General features: G+C 40.7%; 1 protein-coding gene across 11 annotated transcripts in view; it reads right to left on the bottom strand.

The window, feature by feature from the left end:
- The window catches only part of nectin1b (nectin cell adhesion molecule 1b), a 162,779-nt gene extending 148,024 nt beyond the window's left edge, over positions 1-14,755 (bottom strand). For 9 of the 11 annotated variants that reach the window (XR_014888214.1, XM_085244055.1, XM_085244060.1 and 6 more), the window contains exon 1: positions 13,880-14,754. Coding sequence is in view for 9 of the 11 variants with exons in the window: in XM_085244055.1 (XP_085100181.1) it covers positions 13,880-13,931 (52 nt within the window). In the remaining 2 variants the exon portion in view is untranslated. Of the gene's footprint in view, positions 1-2,157; positions 2,455-13,879 lie in introns of those variants that run through there. The other 2 variants (XM_085244059.1, XM_085244056.1) reach the window with 2 other exon arrangements.
- Positions 14,756-21,121: the final 6,366 nt, after the last annotated feature.

The raw sequence follows: 21,121 nt of genomic DNA, 5'->3' as shown, positions 1-21,121 counted from the left end.
ACAGGCCCTGGGTACATTGTCTTGTTAGCTTCAGCTCTGACTGTACATTTGGGCAGCTCAGAGATCAAGCGCTCACTGGAGTTTAAATTGACAGAGTTACCTTTTCCGCTGTCACAGCCTCCTGTGTTACTCTGTCACTGGCGGGTGATGGAGGAGCAAAATAAGCTCTCTGAGACATCTATGCAGATAGTGACGGCATCAAAGCCGGCATATTCTGACAGCCTTCGTAGGAGGTCTGACTCTTGTTAAGCAATCTAGTAGAAAAGCTCTGGAACTCAGACAACACAATGGAGTAGAAATTCATGGAAGAGGTGCAACTGCCATGATAGTTTAGTCTGTCTGTCATGACATGTTCACTGCATTACTGGTCGCATAAACAACTGCTAAAGCTCCAATACCCTGAAGCAATACCATTACCATAGAACTCTGTAGCCTACTGGCAGTAACAGTAGTGGTGTTGTAGTAATGTGCTGGTTAAATTAAGATGATCAATAAAGTCGACGAAGGCGTTTAACCTCCTAGGACCTGGCGTCCACATATGTGGACATCACATTTTGGGTTATTTAGACCAAAATACTCAATTTTGCTCTACAAGCGCCTGATATCCACTTATGAGGACATTATACTGCTACTGTTCTATCAAAATTTTAAACGAATATCCTCATATGCGGCTCTTATTTTTCTTAAAAACAAAAAATAGGGTAAAAAACAAAAATCTGGTAATTCTTTGTTTTTACATTCATCCGTCCCCAATATGCCCAAATATCAAAGAAAAATTAAAAAGGCATGCTGTGGAAGAGTTCGGGTCTTAGGAGGTTAATGAACATGAGATACAGCTTTTGAAAAGTGACGATTTGCTGCTGTGCTTATTTCCTTATTTTCTTGCACATCTTCTGATTTTTGACTGCTTTTACACAAACATACAGATCAAATAATATGGCCGAAAAAGATAAAAACTTCTCACAGTTACGATAAAAATACTGCTAAATGTGTCAAACTTTGAATGCCTGTAACAGAATCCTGTGGAATAGCTGTGAACTTGAAATTGGTATTGGCTGCAGCTCAGCGACACAGACAAGACAGGAGCTGCATTTGATCCAAACTCCACCAGATTACTAATGAGGTATTGACCTATGAATGGCACTTTAGAAATGACAGCTACCAATATTGACCTTTAAAAGATAGAGTATAAATAAAGTATGAATAAAGAGTGGTTCCCAAAGCTCAGCACTGATAATGTGCCAGAGGTCAATACCAAGACTCCATTAGGGATGTTTGAGTAAAACAATCACTTGGAATACAATGCCACATTTAGCCATTTGGCCCAAATGATCCCGTTGAACAAGCACGGAATATGTGAATGCATTAACAACATGCAAAGCGGGCTTGATGTGAGTACAGCTGGCAGACTGATGGACAAGAGGCAACCTGGCTGTGCAGACCACAGCTCTGAAATATGCCTGAGTGTTAATTGGAAACATAACTGCTTCCTCACTGAAGCGTGTCATTAGAAAGGAAATAAGTAGCAGCAGCAAAATATACAAACTACTCATAAGTATAAAAGAACTCTGCTCGGTATGATTGGAGCCGGCAGATGACACTAAAAACACATCTGACTGTGGCAATGCTGTTATCTTAACACAGACAAATAGCCTTTTGTCTTAAACTGCCCTGGTAGCAAAAAAATGTAATTTGTACTCGTCGGGAAACCTTTTTTTTGTCCTTGAGCCTCAAAATTAATTTGAAAAAGTTCAGTGTGGTTCCAACTGTAAAACCTTTTTCATGTTGGAATTTCTAGCTTAATCTCGGTGTCATTTTGGACACACTCACTGTGGAATAAACCACCGCAAAGGATGTTTTGAGTTTTTGGCAAACGTTTGGTTGTTTCTTCTCAGGTCTGTAGTGTGGCCTGACCCATGAATACTGATGACAAATGCAGCAATGTAGAAATGAATGTGTGCATTTACGGTTTAGGACACGCACGTGTCGACAGGTGTATTCGCTGGTGCATTGTCCTAAGGGTGAGCAGATGTGGAGAGGTGGGGCCATGGAAGTGCCCATGGCCTCTTCTTATTATGACTCTCTTTTAATTTTTTATGTATTTATAATTCCCAATTGGGAAATATCGTCATCTGCATGTAAACATAAAATATTTACCTGGTCCGCTAGTGCAGCTGGTATTGTTTATCCAAGATTCACGCACAGCGATGGGTCTGGTCGGGGAAATCCTTGGAATGGCAGCTGGTGCGATGCCATCTCATGTCAGTGTCTACTTCCAAATGTAATTAATTCCATGTTCCGAGTAAAATTGTGTCATTCTTGCTCACTGCTACCTTTGGTTTTGGGAAAACTCCTCGGGGAAAAGGACTTTGCAAAGACATGCTTCATCTTTTTCCTTTTTTTAAAGCACTTGAATTCTGTATCTGATCATACAGGTGTACTATTATAATGTCAATAAGTGCCTCATAATACACTTGTGGTGCCCCTACTACTGTTCAACACCCTACCCCCATTCCCTGACCTCCATTTCCCTGTTGGTCAGTCCACAGTAAATCCGAAAAGCCTCCCAGCATCTCCATGGCGACGGGCCTCAGTCGAGCAGATGGCCTCAGTGTGCCGCGCGGCAATTAAAGAGGGAGTGATGAGCGGGGAAAAGAAAGTGGGTCAGGATCAGGAGGGAGCAGGGCCGGGAACGTGAAGCTGCCTCTGCCTTGGGCTTGCGCGCAGACGTGTGCAGTAGCGCACTCAGCGACGTGCGCACACACATATGAGTGAGTTTATGCATCAGTGCATCCCATCCCGGGTCTTCTCAGCAAAAACAAATATCCACCCCTCACCGGTCACATAACATGAGCAGTGTGAGAATAAAAAGAGGGGTTAGGGATACAGGGAAGTGCAGTTCACAATAAATTGTCCCCCAAATCTGCTGATAAAAACTTCCTCCAGAGATTCCCACAACCTAATCAATAGGATAAACCCTTTAACTGTCAGTGACATACGGAATCACCTCTGTTATTTGGATTATTACAGTTCAACCAAAATTTCACAAAAAGCAGGAATGAAACGCACTCTTGGTGACGTAGGGTAAATCCAATCACTTTCATCCCCTGTCAGCTTTCACTGCATATTGATCAGACTCTTGAAACATGGTCTTCCATTTCATCTACGCTTGGACCAACTTGTTATAGCTTCTGACTTGCTCAATCCTTACATTTAGGAAAGCTTTAATTCAACTAATTTAGCAGACAATATGAGCTTTAGCACACTATGGGGCTTTTAATTGAATTTACCGTTTTATGTGTCATAATATTCTTAGAATTATGCCATAAGAAATGTATTTGTTTGAAGTCAGTTTTAATGGAGAACACGAGTTAGTTCTAGGGGGGTTCCTTTGGCTTCCCGCATAGAAACAAAAAAGACCTAATGAGTTGGAAAAAATTGAATGAACTTTTATTTGCACAAGGCTTTTCTTCCAGTGAGCAGCCCCAATGTGCCTAAATAGAACTTGTGCCAAGAACAGTATTTCAAGGCAAACTAGAATCACCCTTGGAACATAGCCTTATTCAGGAACAGCATGACCCACTGCAAACTCCCATCCCCCGCAGGGTGTGCACGTAAATCTCAATTCTCTAGATTCACTTTTTCTCTTTGGGATAAGGCTGTTTTCTCATGCAAATTTTTTTCTTTGCCATGACTTAGGAAGTGAGGTACAATCCATAAACCCATTCTGCAGAACTATTTGAAACTCAGCAACCTGAAGGGTACGAGTCTGCAGGCTGTAAGAGGGTAGGTATTTTAAGGGTTTTGCTGAGGTATTAAACAACCTCTGTACCGCTGAGTTTCTCATTCAAACATTTGTTCCTCTTTAGCTTCTATTTTCAGTTTCCTAATGCTGACAAAAAAAAGGTACAGAGTGCAAGGAACAATTGCAAGTCCCTTCATCCATCTGAAATAAATATTTACGGTGCTCGTGCTCCGTGTGAACAGAGCATACAACAAAAGTGGGGCAACAAATCTGACTCAGACAAAGGCATGCAAAAGCAGTGTTCATTCTCACTCTTCATCAGTGAGTCTTTGAGCTGTGTGGGTGCAGGGTCACTGAGTGGGTGTTCTTGTGACCACTTACATCTGCATAACTTATAATCATATAGATGTTAGAACTCGTATATTGGACATGCGGGTGGGCGAACGGGAAACCCTTGATCCCCGAGCCTTCTGTTTCTGTGGACTAACATGACATTTGGCATCTTCATGGCTCAATGGACAATTGGTGTGAACTACAAAATGGCCCTGTGTGATGCCTTTACTGGTATCAAAGCCCTCTCCAGATTCCTGACTGGTAAATTCTACTTGCAACGCTGTAGCCAAGTAAGGCGTGTGCTGCCAGAATGGAAGGTCCCATGTGGAGACCTCTGGCAGTGTTGTTCAGCTGCAAGTTAAAGTGAGGGAGAAGGGGAAAAAGAGAAGAGGAAGGAATCCTATACAGAACTGTTCGGAATTAGAAATGATTACCTTCAGGGAAAACAGTAAAAAATAATCTAAATAAAATGTCAATGCCAACTGGTGGTCAAATATGACCTAAATCCTCGTCTAAACTTTAGGAACAGTTTTTGTTTCGTTTCTTCTCTTAGCCAACATAAAGCTTGTGATTTTATTTGCTATATATTCAATAAAAAAGTACATATTTAGAAAAAAAAATTGGAAATTGCAGCTTGTCTCTTTGGATTTTGAATCTATTCCCCGTGTCTGTGTATTTCTCTAAATGCTTTTGCTTCCTTCCACAGTCCAGAGGCATGCTTATTTGATTAATGGGTAAATCTAAACTGGCCATAGGTGTGTTAGCCCTGGATGGGCTGGAGCACTGTCCAGGGTACACAGAAGGCTTACCCATCTGCCGTTCAAAGGTTCTGTTTACGAAGGGCAGCTAATCACAACAAAGTTGGCTTAGAGGGAGGAGACTAAAATGGATTGTTCCAGATAGAGGATGAACTGAGGGGCTGTAGTCAGCAGTCAGCCGCAGTGTAAGGTAAATAGAGATCATTTCAAATTGTAAATCATGTAAAGCTAGTGTAGTAGAGTCTGAGAACAGAAACATGAGACTGGAAATGAACATGATGAACATAACTCCCACCACCACCACATATAGCTTAACTGTGGTTTAAAGCAGTTTCTATCTATTATAAGAAAAGGTGAATTAAATATCAGCCTAAGCCATGATACAAAGGGGGATAATGAGCAGTTAGGTACAGCAGCATGTTGTCACCTGGGAGACCTGCATCTAGTTCCAGTTCAAAATACAATGCTCAAGGGACACTGCAGCAACCCTGTATGCATTTTCTTTGATGCAAACCCTAAGGAGGGCATGTGCACATTTTATATTTATGAGTACGAGTCCCTTTGGTCAATGCTCACAAAAGCTGCTCCTAATAAATGTCAGGAAAATAACAAAATAATAGACGGTTCCCTCTTACTGGCATATGACGTACTGTACTTTTAATATAATGAATTTCAGTTACAGGAGTAAACGTAGTTCAAGCACAACACAGCTCACAGCTTTGCTTTTAACGCATACAACTCGAGAGTTTAAATAGGTGCACTGCTGATAAAGACTCAGGCCGTTACAGCTCGAGATAAAGGGATAAACAGAACCCCTTTGCTCGCTCTGGGGTGGGGCGAGTGGTTAGATTACTCACCTACCCACCCGCCCGCTTTTCACACACATTCAAACACCAAATCTACTGATACCACAGTAGCCTGCATTGCCAGCTTAAAAAGAGAGAGGACATACAGGAAGGAAGCGGCGGAGGCCATTTGGCACACCTGACTTTCTGAAAACAATGCAACACTGGAGTGAAATTCAGCCAGGCTTGAAACTGAGGAATCAATAGCAGACTGCATTAGTTGCTTTGGCATAGACCCTGCTAACAAACTGGAAGGATCAATGCCAAACTGCAGGCCATCTACATGTTTATCTTCACTGCTCTCAAAACAAAATTGAACTACGTGCAGAAATATGAAGAATTTCTACCACAAAGTGGACCTCAGTCTTATTAATAATGAGAAGTATTGGAAAATCACACGTCACCTGTGAGGCCATAGGAGAAATAAGAGACACGCACACATATAAGCTATATAAATCCTTCTGAATTGAGCAATAACCTATAAAATTGATCATAACAGGGAACAGCGCAAAAATAAATGAAAGACACTGAGAGAAATATGAGGTGACCTGTTATCAGTCATATTCTGACAGTCTGTCAGCACAGGACTAGGGCACTAAGGAGCTTTACGCCAAGCTGCAGCACATTGGGAGCTTAACTATATGTCAGCGAGAATAAATAAACCTGTGTTTGTATTTTCTATGCAGCCCCCCTTTCTTATAGCACCACCACCACGGTTGCTGGTCCCCCCGCCCCACCCCATTTACAACCACGCTGTTGCTTTGAAGCACAGTCAGCTCCCAGAGAGATATCAGTGCGGAATATTAAATGAGCGAACACCATCACTCATTAAAAAGGGAAACATTTCATGAAACAAACCCCCTTTTGTATCAAGTGCTAACCAAGCCGACTCTCAGCACGCACCGTTCTCAAAGGCAAAGCGAGGAAACAGGAGAGAGAGAAAAGGGGAGAATAAAGATAGAGGGTGGTACACCCAAGTTTGCACAAAGTAAAAAGAGAAAAATGTAAAGTTCTGGCAGGAGATCAACTCTGAGCCTCGCGAAAGCTTCTGCTGTGTGTCACAATGACGGAAATTCCTCACTATTTTACGAACCTATAAAGACTAGAAACACTGCTAAATATTAGAAATCCTCGATATTTTCATTTGAATGTGCTCTGCAAGCCAATATTCCATTTCAGCCTGACCCCTGGAGGTATTTATCAGCGGATGGCATGTGCAGTGGGTGAGCTGGAAGGCTTGTAATGGGATTGACAGATATGGTTTTTCAAGGCAGCTTTTAGTCAGACGTTGGAGGCAGCTTGTGCAGACATTCACTGTGTTAAAAGTTGACCTGTCTGAGGTCAAGATTTTCATCCCAATTTGCTTTCAGCGGGATGGAAAACCCATCTATTCAGCCGCAAGTGTTTCAAAAACACAAGACATCTCTAACGACACAAAAAAAGGTTTTTTTTTTCCGCCACTATATTTAGCGCTGTGATGTCAACTCCAACCCCAGCCCCAAACCACAACCCCAAATATAGAATTTAGTTTTGTTATTAATTTTTCTGTGAGAACAAATAAAAAAGAAATCCATATTTTGATAGAATAGGGTCAGGCTTACTGTTCATCGCTGATGGTGACTTTAACCTTACAAGTTAAGGTAGGAAACTGTCACTGTGGCAAGTGAAAAATGTACAAAAAACCCCACATTACACTTAAGATAAATAGAGAAATACAATTTTAGTATTTATTAGTGACATTATTAAGTCGAGGCAAAAAAAACAACAAAAAACAACATCATCAGAACGCCACCGTTTCCAGGGAAGAACTTGTAGCTAATATTTAATTTATAGCCTCCACTTGTCTAATGTGTCAGCCAACTGATATGTCGGTTTGACCCAAGACAGTAAGAGGCAGAGCTGCAGGCCAGCTCTTGTCAACAGAGCGCACAAGTCAGCACAAAATTCAACTGAGTGGAACAGCAGAAGACATGGCAACAGTATCAACTACTCCATCAACTTTTAAAACGAGTCCAGCTGGTGTAATTCACAAAGCAGGCTTGTGAGTAAAATACAAAAGTGTCTGGCTTACAGAGCTGGACAATATGAGCTCACAGCCAATGAAACAAAACCTAAAAGCTGATCAAGTCAAGTGGGTAACAGAACAGACTGTGTGCACTGTGACACTGTCTGTGCGTCCACCTGTAGCATTCTAATCATGTGTAAATTTGGGAACCTCTAAGCATCAGTTTTCCGCTTTTTTCTTCAAACTCAGCAGGTTGTTCACTGACTGGTTTCCAGTAGTACTCTGCACCCTAATGGAGGCACACCACCAGCCCAGCTGCCTGTTGTAAATTGACTTTTTCAGGCAGTCACACTGGGGGGGCTGGGAGCTGTGCTGATCAGATCTGCTTTATTTACAAGTATACGGCCTTAGTAAAAAGATCAGGAATTATCCACACTCTCAATCCCTGATCAGCCCATGACTAAATGCTCTAGTTGTAAACCCAGTTGCAATGAGCAATGAATGGTACTTCCATATAGGGCTGGGCGATATGACCCAAAATTCATATCTCGATATTTTTTAGCTGGATGGCGATATAAGATATATATCTCGATATTTTTTTAAAGCCATAAAGTAAGAACAAAAAGAGAGTTCTTAGTCAAAGCTGTGTCCCAGATGTCACACAGGCACTTTTATTAACATAGAGCAGATGTACATAAAATTTACTCAAAAATAAATTATGAGCATTTGCTCCGACCATCAAGCGGTGCAGCTCCGTAGCTTACCAAAGTCGTACTAAAACATTTTTTGACAGATTGCTGAGCGCCGTCCATCCATCCATCCATTCGCTACCGCTTATCCTTTTCAGGGTCGCGGGGGGTGCTGGAGCCAATCCCAGCTGTCATAGGGCGAGAGGCGGGGTACACCCTGGACAGGTCGCCAGTCTGTCGCAGGGCTAACACACAAGGACAGACAACCATTCATACTCACATTCACACCTAGTGACAATTTGGATTATCCAATTAACCTATCCCCACAAACTGCTGAGCGCCGTGTTCCACAAAAAATCGGTTCGCGGCCATCAAGCACAACCAGAATTCATACATAAGGCGCGCTGTCAACTTTTGAGAGAATGAAAGGATTTTAGTCCGTGCAGCACCTCTGGGCTGCATGGCGTTAGCGTGGTTAGCTCGTTAGCGTGGTTAGCTAGCTAACACGTTGACGCCGTCCAGTAACTCGTTAACGGAGATTTGCCGTGTCCATCTTGTCGTTGCCTGCAGGTGAAGCGATGGGGGAGGAGGGGGAGCTGTGTTCAGTGAAGGAGAGGCGAGGCCGAGTAACGTTGTGTAAAGACGAAAGTGGACGAAAGAGAGGCAAACTTGCGGCTCCACAAGTATAATTGTAACCTAACATAGACTATATCGATATAAACGATATTGTCACATCTTATATCTCGTATAAAAATATATCGATATTTTTTAAAAACTCGATATATTGCCCAGCTCTACTTCCATATGGCATCTTCTTTAAAACCAATGAAGCAGAAAATACAAGAAAGGAAAAAGAAAAAAAAAACAAAAAAGACCCGTTAAAAGGCTGCACTCCCTTCACAACAACTTTGAAAAACAGAAATGGATGCAGATCCTGTAGAGAAATAAATACAATTTTCTTTAAAAAAAAGAAAGAAAAAAAGACAGATTACAGGTAGTAACTATAGTAACAGAGCACTAAAGGGAAAAAACGGTTCAGAGAAACTCTACAAGCTATTGGCAAGCCAAGACGGTGTCTCATGAAAACAGCACAGACTGTCAGAATCCTTCCAGCATGTGAGATTATTTACTTTTTCGTCTGTGAAGATTTACATCTAGTCAGCAACCATAATAAGCCTATCCTAAGATGCTGCAACAGCAATCTGACAAAGAGTAAAGAAAACATGGAACAAGTATAGTTAGTCAATTCTCATTCTCAAGATCAGAACTGGAGTTTAACCATTTAATCCCTTGACAAGGTTCGGCTAAACAGAAAGAAAACGACTGAACAGATTAATGCCAAATCAGAAAAGCTGAGGGCTAGATTTGATCCTTTTTATTGATTTCCCTTTCCTTCACTTTGCTGATACTGCGATCCGACTTGAAACAGAGAAGCATTTCAATGATTTAAAGCATAAAATTGCAGCTGCAGCTTGCTGATAAATGTGTTTTCCATCCTGTTTCTATATGGTGACTGTCTGGTGTTAAGACAGCAAAGGATGCAGAGAGGACACCTGACAGACACTATACACCAAAATAAAGACCAAATAAAACATTATATATGATACTGAACTGCATGTTCTTACAAAACAGGCTATCTGGTAACTTTAAACTGCTGTTGTCTGGGACAAACGCTACTTGTGATATTTGAATAAACGTCTCCTAAAATAGCTTCATTCAGTGACTGGAGCGCAGCTCCAAACTATTTCTTTATCAGAGAAACATGCAAAAGACTGTAACGTCCTAACTTGGTGCCCTGAAACATAACTACAATCCTATATGTACACTATTAACTCCAAACAATTGGAAAGATGAACTTAATTTAACATTCATTCAGTCTTTAATAGTATTTGTGCAGTCATCCGCATGCAAGGAACACTCTATTTTGCCATAACCTTTCCATTATTTAGGTTCAGTGCTTATCATCATGTTTTATTCATCAGTTTTGTGACACGCAGACTCTATGTGAAGACCACAGGGGCTGGAAATGTGCATCATGAACTAACAAAGAAAAGAGAAAATGTGCCTCTTGTCCTCGGCAGAGGTGTATAGAGCAATACTTTGAAAAAACAAAGAAATATCACTTGTTTGAGAGTACCTCCTGAAATTAATGAAGGGCCATTCAATTTCCATAATGACAGCAGACACACAAAAAGAATCTACCCTTTACAGGGACATTTCATGCAGTGATTTGAGAAGGATTTGCTAAGGAGATGACAGCACAACCCCAATGAGCTAAACACAGTGAGATGAAGTTTGAGTGGCCAAGTGCCTCCATTAGTTCTTCTGGCAAAAGCAAAGCTTAATCTCCTGTCAGCTCCCCTCAAGCTACTCTCCCAGGACTCAGAGTGCTCTCACCCATCCATCACCTCAGCGGGGACCAACGGGAGACTCCCCAAAGGAGCGAGGATCAAAGCAATTTGCATCCACACCGAAACCATCAAGGCCCAACAATCCCACAGTGACACTCTCCATTTCATTATATCACAACTGTCACCCAAATGAAATGCAAAATGTCATGGAGCGGCAATTACAGTTTTCTTCAAAAGAGCATTTTAACTTAGTTAAAAGCTAAAATGCTAATTACAATGTTCCAAAGGCTAGCCTGTATACCTACCTCCCATGTCATAAAAAAGGAATTATCCACATGGCTGTTTCAACACTCAACATCAAGCAAAGACTTCAAATCCGTTTATGAATTTGTCTGAAATGTTCCCTCGACCCCCTGACTCCCCAATCAATCAATCAATCAATCCAACTGAAGTGCATGACATTTCCAAACAAAAGTAGATTTTCAGTGTACTTCAAATGAGTCAAATACAAGCTGCTGCAGCAGCACAGCACATTGCCGTTCGTCACAAGTCAAAATGAAGTCTTGTGTGTTAGGCTTTGATGATGAGCTTGCACATAGAAACCAGGTAGTTAGCTGCTCGACTAATCTGTGATGGATGAAACAAGAAAGCCATATATCAAGAAAAAAAAAAAAAAGGGCAACATTGAGACTTATTCACATGTCTCATGGGACATTATGTGAGAATCTAATCAACAACTAAGCACAGTTAAAGGTCACGGACGCAAGACGGTGCAGCTGTGTAGTGCCATCACAAGAGTAGCTTATGACTGAACACTGTAGACAAACACGGAGAAGAGAGCTGATCAACAAGGTTCTGCAGCAGAATGATTTTAGCTTTCATGCTGCCAAGTTATTACAAAGATTATAATTCACAGCCACATAATTTCCAATCCTGAATAATAGCACATTCAAACTTGACACTCGTCCACCATTCATAGTTCATTTCCCAAACGTTAAATCCAACTAAGATGAGGAATTAGAGCTCCGAAATCCCCTTATCCCACCACTCAGAGTGATATCTATATGGGTTCCTACTGCACCGGGGCCAAAAGAATGGAGCCAAGCCATAAACAACCACCTGGTTGCTAACTGCATTCACACTCAATTAAATATCAGTCTGGAATACAGGAGAGACTGAGTGCTAATATACGAACACAGGAACAGAGCTGCTGTTATTATGCGCAGATCCATTATTCTCAATCTTCCTTTTATTTGATAATCTATTTGGCGAGCGTCTCAGAATATTTCTGTGTTTATGAATTTGGCACTGCTGGGTTTTCCACGAATGGTTATTACCAAGCACAAATGGTTTTCCCTCGTGGATAGCTGCAACATGGGTTGCTGTGACTTGCATTTGTTAGGGCCTTTCCCACTTGTTTGTGCTTTAGTAATGAGGAAAGAGTCTGGAACATGTTGTATATCAATTAGACCATCAAAGCTGGTGGGCATTTATGGCGACGCCCTTTAACCTCAGGGTGAAGGAGCAAATCTTTGTTTTTGTCAAAAGAAATGGGTCCAAACAGATGCTGAAACACGAACTTTCAAAGCTGTTCTCTTCATGAAGATGTCGAAACACATTAATAATGTATTCACTTTGGTTTTAAATCAATTACAGCAATAAAAAAAGAGATAGGAGCAAAGCATTTTCATACATTTCTGATTACACTTAGAAAACGTTTCTTGCTTTGCTCAAATAAGACATTTCCAGGACGCTTTAGGTGCACTTTTCGAGACATTTTTCCACTCCCTCCATTGAACAGCTTCAAAAGATTTCTACCGTGAATCCCAAGGGAACCAGTTAATCCTGATCTTCTCCACAAGCAAAGGGATCATCTCAATATAAATCAGACAGGGCTTTTGATCAAAGTATTCAATCAGTCTTAAATGCATGGAGCCACACGGAGCCTCACTGCGAACAAGGTCAACATCTTGGTTGTTCTCAAGCTCAAAGGAGTTGAAGAAAACAGGATGTGCCAGAATATTTCTCTAGTAAAGACTTATTAAGAGCTATTAGGCTCAAAGGGGATCACCAAAGTAAGAGCTCCAACATATTACATCGAGTAAACACGTACAACCTGAAGAATGAGGGTATTAGTGCCCATCGAAACTCTGATGTGACCTTTTTTAGACCACACTTGACTTTCTTCCATTGTTTACTTAAATTGGGGGCCCCTTACAGAGTTTATCAGTCTAGGATGTAAACAGTTTGGTAAATCTTCAGCTAGGCCTTAAAGCCCTCTCTGCATAACTAACCAAAAACATGAACACACATGCACAAATATGCGCTCCAACTAAAAGATTGTTAATAATGACACACCTTAAAAATGAGTCAAATACAGTTCTTAGGTATTTGCTTAATGATCAGCCCCACTTTGGGGAAGCTTTAATGCCAGGGTGATCAATGTCAGAGTATTGCTTCAATTATTCACATATTAATTCGCTCAGCACCACCACCCACTCCAAAACACAAACTCCCAGAAGAATTGGTTTCAGTGTGACAGAGAGTTAAACGTCACCATGAGTCATTCTTCTGAAAATATGATTATTCGACAAGGAAACTACAAAACAAAGCCCCCAATGTGTCATTCGGAGATTAAAATGTGGGAATTAAAATCTATCCTAATTATATTTAATTATTGTAAGTACTAATTATTTACTATTTTAATAAATCAACTAACAGGCAGGCGCAGAGGATAATATGTTTCAATTATCATTCCAGTGCACTCTGTGTCTCTGCACTCTGCCATTACGATGAAATATTGGAAAAACTTAAAGGGCTGCTGGCCTACATGGCTCGCATTTATCGCCATCTGCCTGCTGCCGGGGTAAGTTCATTTTTTGGCAACTAAATAAGTATTCTGCAGCCGTTTTGGATTCAAAGGCAGACACCACTTTCCATTTTTTTCCCTCACTCCTGTCGCACATTTTGTTGCAAAACATAAGCCATGCAGTCTTATCAATCCACACATTCGTGCATTTGTCTAATCAAGTCTGTCATTACGGGAACATCATGCATCTCTCTCACGCGCACACACACACACACAGAAAGCAGGGAGCTAATGATAAAAATAAGGCAGACGATTCACTGCTGAAGTCTATTTCTACGGCTTACCTTGAATGTTCAGCGCCAACAGGAGCGCCCATATCCCCACATACACCGCCATGGCACCTCAACTATCCGGATCTGGTCTGATAACCTGAGAGTAGATGGATAGTGCTCACTCGACACAACACAGACCCCGCATGCAACTTCTGGAAATCCCACTTCGGTCCAAACTAGTCTACCTGCCTTACACAGCAGTAGGAGACTTTCGCAAAACTAGAGGATTGGTGTTGCGCTTCTCCGTGCCAAAGCATCAATTTCTCGTCTGCGGCGATTCCCTGTCTGCCAGAGAGAGTTTGCACTAAGGAGAACCTGGCTTGGTCCCCAAAGCAAGATCCAAGCAGCTGTAGAATTGCTGTTTAGGCGTAGAAGTGCTTTACAAAATAGCAGGCAAGAACAGAAAGGAGCGCTGGGTTCTTATCAAAGAAGCTCTTCCAGTTTAACCATATAGCCTTTGTTGCTCCATCCACCGCAGCGCCTGCTGAACTCTCTCTCTCCCCCCCCCCTCCAGTATTGTGGAACTGAGGTAAAGTGGGCGGGAGGTCCTCGATCGATGCTCTACTGGGAAGTTTCCAACACTTAAGAGTTCCTCCGAGGCAATGTTGTTTCTCTTTCCACTTCCTTTGCAAAACTAGCACAACACCTTGCAGATTAGTGGGAATGGTCCCTGTTTTAGTTCCGTATGTCCCGGTTCTCCCGGTGTGCAGCCACGGCCAGCTTTCAGAAATCAGCACACCAGGCCGGCGAAGTTGTTGCAACTCCAGAAATGGTGGGATGCGCCCCCTTTTCTGGTTCTTTTTTGGATGAAATACAGTGTGGCTTTATCCTGCTGCGCGTACCGCCCCGCTGATCTGCCACCACAGTATGTTGCTGACTATCGCTGACGCTTTGGGAGAGAGATCGGGATCGGATGACGTTGTGCAAGGGAGGAGCTTGGATTGTCCTGCAAAAAGCATCGCCTGGCATACTGCAGCAGGCAAGTAGCTCCTACTCGGGGTGCTCTCAACTTTTTTTGCATGCCATGTGGTCTCATATATGGCACGATTGGAGCAGGCGTTAAAAATGTTCGCAGAGGAGTAAAAAATACAACTGCTGGAGGATAGATCTGTCGAAAAGACTGAGTGGGGATGTGGGAAGACAATGGCACAACCCGTATAAGTATACAAAAGTGGAATAATCCAGTGCACGCACTACTCACATATTGGAATCCCCTTAGGGCCAACGGAGCCACTGAAACTATTGACACTTGGCGAGGCGTCTGACAGGAAAAGAGAAATGAGAATCAAAATAAAATATTTCAGTGAATACATGGCCTACATATTAAAACTATTTCTTAGCTCATAGTATCGAGGGAGCCAGAGAATTCAGTCAGTGAAATTAACAGCCAAATGAATCCTATTTCTGTCTTTGTTATTGTCTGTTTTGCGTGGTCTAGCAGACGGAAACAATCCAGTATCAAAATCAAATTTGATTTATTTCCAGTGGCCAAAGGTGAAGCACATATTTTGAGGCTCATCTCATAAGGCAAAGCCCAATAAGACTTACCCGTCAATTATTACACTTTCAACTTCAAATTAATTAGATAATTGAGAACGTATATTATTTTTACAAGTGGGGAATACCCATGAATCTCCTCAGTGACGCCTACAGAAACCCCAGACCTCAAGTAAACCACAATTTAAAAAAAAAATAAGCTGGGGCAGTGAAAGCTGAATTATGATCCAAAGTTATCCATGCATACACTGCTAGTGAGGTAATGGCTCCTAAATTAAAAACAGAGGAAGTGACAGTGGAGGAATCTGATTTTACTGCAAAAAATGACTCACCATGACTCTGTGTGTCTGGTGGGGTGGGGGTAGAGAGCTAGTTTATATCATGAAGCAACTGTGAGAGCTGACTAACCACACTCAGTAAACCTTTTCCCTTCCGTCTTCCATACTTTCTCATCCTACTCTCAAGAGCAACCAAACAGGAAGGTACTGGCTGTAAATGATTTTGGGGATGAATGTGATAACACTTCCCTCTTGTGGACAGAAGGTCTTTAGATAATTACAACAGATCAGGAGTAACATGGTTAGAATTGCAGATTCGACTGTGTTGATTGAAGGGTGCTGGTTTGCATGTGGTCCAAATCCTGTCTTTGATCGTGATCTAAGATCAGCTCCACAGAATAATCTGCAGAACAGCAAGAGAAATTGTCTGGCACGACAAAAGAATACCGAGCCAACTGCTTATTAGGGTCAGAGTGGTGGCGACATTATTCATTCTGTATAAAATGGAAAACTACAAACAGCAAAAACTATTCTCTCTAGGTGTACAGTGTGCAGTTTATATACATGCCTGCAGTTCTGTTAAATGTAATAAGAGTAAGACAAGGCATTTCCACAGGGAGCATACAGATAAACTAAAAAGTTGACATTCTGTTTCGTCAAATAGAAAGAAAAACAAAAGACTCGCTGCTAAAAATTCTGCACACATTTCCTGTAGTAATGGTTTTTACAAAATGTAATCATGCCATCAGAATGTACTGTGTAGTTTGCAGCTAAAATGTTTCGCTGACTATTGATGAGGCACATACTGAAGGTGGAAATTCATGGGTATCACACGAGATAGCAGGAGTATTTTCCAGGGTTATGAATAAAACATGCAATATGAATTAACAATGTCAATTTAACATTACATTTTACCATTGGGAAGATAATCATTTAACTTAATATACCTTGAAAGGTCAGAGCAGCAGGAGAAGCCTGGAGGTATACTGTAGGAATTAGTCTAAATCTGATAGACCTGGAAAATCTGGATCTGGAAGGGAACATAAAATCCTTCCCTTCAAGGCCAACTACCTTAACTTTGCCCTTGAGCAAGGCATTTCATTACTGCAGGTGGCTAAACTTGCCAGCTTGAGTGTTTGTAGCTGTGTGAGTCGAAACTCAGCTGTCAGAAAGCTTCCACACTTTGAACTTCCTACAAGAGACAACAGTTTAAAAAAAGCAACAAAAAAACCTCCGGATTTGCCCCTTGCCTTTGGTGCATTAACTCCGATGCCCCCTTCATCGAGCGGCCGAGGTGATTGATTTACAGGCAAGCTGATGAAATTTGATAAGCTTATTCTGAACTACTGCTTGTGTCAGAGCTCAAGGCGAGGTTTGAGCTGCTGTCGAGACTTAGGAACTGCCCTGCATAATAATTTATGTATGGAGCTGAATCAGAAAAAGTAGCGATGGCTAAAGTACTGAGTAGGTCCAACAAAGGTAACAAGGAAAAAGTTTCTCCACCAAATAAATGGTGATTTGTTTGACTACAGAGACAAAATAATTGACATTATCACAGAATTTTAAAATTGGACATATGTTGAGAGGCAGTGATTAATTCAGCTGGACTTTCCGATAAAATTTTCAGATTTAAATTTCACAAGAGTATATAAATGGACAATAGTTCTTAAAACTTGCATGTAAACAATGTAGGTAGTTGGTCCTTTATAGGAGTGTGCATTCTGTGAATTTTGGGCTGATACCAACAGCCAGTGTGGCCACTAGAAGATGCTGATAGTGGTAGTTTTCAACCATAGATGTTAGTCAGTTCAATCGTAGTTGCCAATATGTCAGAGCAGTCAATACCAGTGTTCAGTATTGGTGCGTCCCTAAGGTTTTGTTTCTTTTATGTGTTTTTTCTCAGTATCTTTGTTATCCTTTTTCAGTGTTTACCTTTATTTAAAAGTTTTTAGAAATGACTTAAAGACCCCAAAATTCGTATTCATAATGCTATGGATCAGAATTTGAGGTAAAAACATTCATTTAACTCATAACCACCCAATGATATTCAATTTGCCCCAATTTCAAATTTAAAACCATTGAAAAAGAAATCATTCACTTACATTGTGCCACAGATCAGTACACTATGCACAGGGTGTGTTGCATTTATTTAATGCTTCAATCCCAAATACTGTCGGCACCTCAGGAAGTGATGCAAACACTGATTTATACAGCAAGACATGTGCCGTATTCGTGACCTAATGTAGGCTGTCACAAACTTGCAATTGTGAGCACGAAAAAATATGGCAGCGCATTGGCAATGTGCTGATGAGCAAAACAGAATCCAGGTTTTCTGCAGTCCGTAATAGCATGAAATCTGCATTGGGTCCGACCCAAGTCGGCTTCCCTGGAGAGCAGACAAGTCTTTTGATCCAAAGCTGTTAGTTTGCCTGGCCTGAAAAAAAACATCTGATGGAGACATTTTTGCCTAGAAGCAGTCTGAACAAAGGCAAATCTACAGTGCTGCTTTAACATGTGGAAAACTTACATTATATTGTCAAGTAGGATCCGCATGCAGCCACACAGGCAGGTATTCAGGCTGAATACAGCATACTAACATCTGGAAATAAAAAACGCACCTGCTAGGCATCCGTTAACTGATTTCCTTCAAGATTTAATACTGTTCAATTATATAAAAAAGAAGATTATTGATGCATTGCATGATAAAATACTTGAGGAAATAATGACATCAAATCGACATTCTCTAAGCAGAGATGTCCAGGTGGGTATGTTGATAGACAGGTCATAGTGATTATAAATCATTTGTATGTATGTGTATAAGGAAAAAAAAGGCAACTTCCAGAAATCTGTGCTACAAATAGAAAGAAAATACACATAGAACAACTCACTAGTTGAACTTACTTAAAATATAATTCATACATGACCATAATAGAAAGTTTATATTCATGTGCTCTAAAAATGTCACACACCAACACAACATGAAATAAAACATAAGAGGAGAAAAGCTAGCAATGGACATATGAGGCAGCTTATATGTTTTAGAAAAGGTGGGTCAATCTTATAGTGTCTTTATTGACAATGCTTCATCTAGTTCTTCAAATATAAACCAGTGGGAGGAGAAAAAGCATTCTCTGGTATGACAAACATGTAATCCAAATCACTGGGAAAAAAAGCCTTGAAGACTTTAGTTCTCAGCTGAGAAGCCCAGAGAATATCAAACAAGTTTTCCGATATGAAATATGAAGTTAAAGCTGAGATATTTACTAATATGTTTTATGGAGGTCAAAGGAAATGGGACAAAATAAAATCCCAATAGAGAGAAAAAGGGGCATTACAAGATTTTTCAGAGGAATAGAAACTATAGCTCCTAATACCAACCAAAGTTTTCATTCCTATGAAAAATATGGTGAGTTTTCTTTATCAAGCTAAACTCAGTATTCTTCCATGAGGTTGTAAATGTGGCAAGCTTTACCAAAAAACATACAAACAAAAAAAGACTATCCAAAGAAAACAACCAGCCTACAGCATTTCATATTGTGTGTGCCGAGCAGGTATTCAGCCTTTTATTTATGAATCGCGATGTCTTCCATTTACTAGACAAGAAAGGCTGCTGTAATTGTGCACGTGAATTTGCCAATGTGTCCACAGAAAATATAGACTTTGGATTATTCTTCCCTTCAGGGAACATTTAGGAAAATGCCAGCGTTTCCAGCTTAAAGAAGAAATCAATCTCGAACAAAGAAGGCAAATTCATATCCTCTCTCTCACCTAAGATGAGTGAATAGCTGGCAAATGGTAAATGGCAAAACAATGTATCCTGTCACAGACACAAAGTAGAGTGGAAATTATACTTTCAATTGGGTTTCCGAAGCAAACACTTGATTTTTAATACTAATATCCTACATATTACTTACTCTAAAACAATATTTATATATATATATTAAATGATTCTAACTTTAAACAACCACAATCCGGTCCACATTTGTCCCTTAACATTTCTTATTGTCTATATATTCTAATACTAAAAGCTATACTAATCCATTTACGGCTGACTTTTCTGTCTCTGAGCACTAGATGAAACTATGTAGAAGTGTTGTGGATTGCATTATCTTTGGAAATGTGGATCCAACAGCTACGTCTCAGCACGAAGGCGCTTTTGCAGTGGCAGCAGGATAAAATCTCTGCTCTGAGGATAATGAGATGGATCACATGCATGGCAGCACTTGCTAAGTTACATGGCTTTAACTATCTATCAGCACACTCATTTTCAAGCCACTTCTTCCTCCTATAGCTTAGATAGGATGTTTCCACTTTGACTGTCTGCCTTGTTAAAATGTGGCTCTTTCTGCACTTATACACAAGCGACCTGACTTCCCCCCCGACATGAAAACTAAATTATCATACTAAGGGTGCTATCAAGCGTCCCTAAATCACTTGTGGTTCCATAATCACGGCACCTTCCTGATGGCAATAAGCCACATTTATTTCCCTCATCAGTGCTAAAAATAGGCGAGGTTTAGCATAACTGTTTCATCTAAAGCTGTGGAAGGCAGGTTACTGTCAATGATGTCCATGTGCACCAGACAGGGATGATTTGCTTTCAATCCAATCATTGCAAATTGTAAATAGAAACTGCCTCATTTGCTAATGGTCGAGCATTCATTTTGATATCCCCTGGTTTTGTATGACAACCTTTTCATGCCAAAAGCTTTTCAATTTTTTGAATTTTGAAGAATACCCACTTCCCTGAATTGATTGCTGACTGGAGAACGAATTGAATCCAGCCTTTGTGGCAGCATTTAAAGCCGCGGTTTAGCACATGTGCTTTACAAATTTGCAGAAAATGCTCCAGGCCTGTCCTGTCTGATAAAAAGACCTAATATAATTGACATCCTTCTTGCTTCTATACAACAAGGATTTGCTGTGTTGGGAAAGAAAAAAACAGCCCCTGTTGTGCTTTAAAATTCCGTGTAGAAAATGGTCTCCATTAGACGCAGTATACCACAGAAATATTTAAAGACAATTTAAAACCGGTTACACCCACAAACTACTCTTCTAGACCCATTATCTAGAGAGCAAAGGAATCAAAGTCAAAAAGTGATGTGAAAAACTTTCACAGTGTTGTCAAAGTACAGGCTACATCAGCAATTTTACAAAGTGATAATGGAAAGAGAATCTCTTTCTCTGAGACTCTGAGGAGGACACCTGAAGGTGACACAGCTGCTCTATCACAGTCTCAATCCTCCAGTCGAGATGCTTGATGAATCAGCGTTAACTAAATTTCTTGTTTATGTAATTATATTGTCTATCATCTGCTGTGCCACCTATACTGGGATCATTAAATTAGGCCCCTTGTTGAGTGAATGTTTCCAGAGCATTGGACCTCCAAAGCATAATTCTTAAATAACAAATATCAGCTAGTTTGCTTTGCTGTTATATCTTTGACAGGATACCGTTTTTCACTGAAAGCATCCACACA

The sequence above is a fragment of the Mchenga conophoros genome, linkage group LG14 (assembly GCF_057382185.1).
Source record: "Mchenga conophoros isolate Kocher_MC1m ecotype Shallow Benthic linkage group LG14, M_conophoros_male_GT1.1, whole genome shotgun sequence".
Classification (NCBI taxonomy): Eukaryota; Metazoa; Chordata; class Actinopteri; order Cichliformes; family Cichlidae; genus Mchenga; species Mchenga conophoros.
Note: the sequence above shows the minus strand (reverse complement) of the source record. Positions and strands in the feature narration are given on the sequence as shown.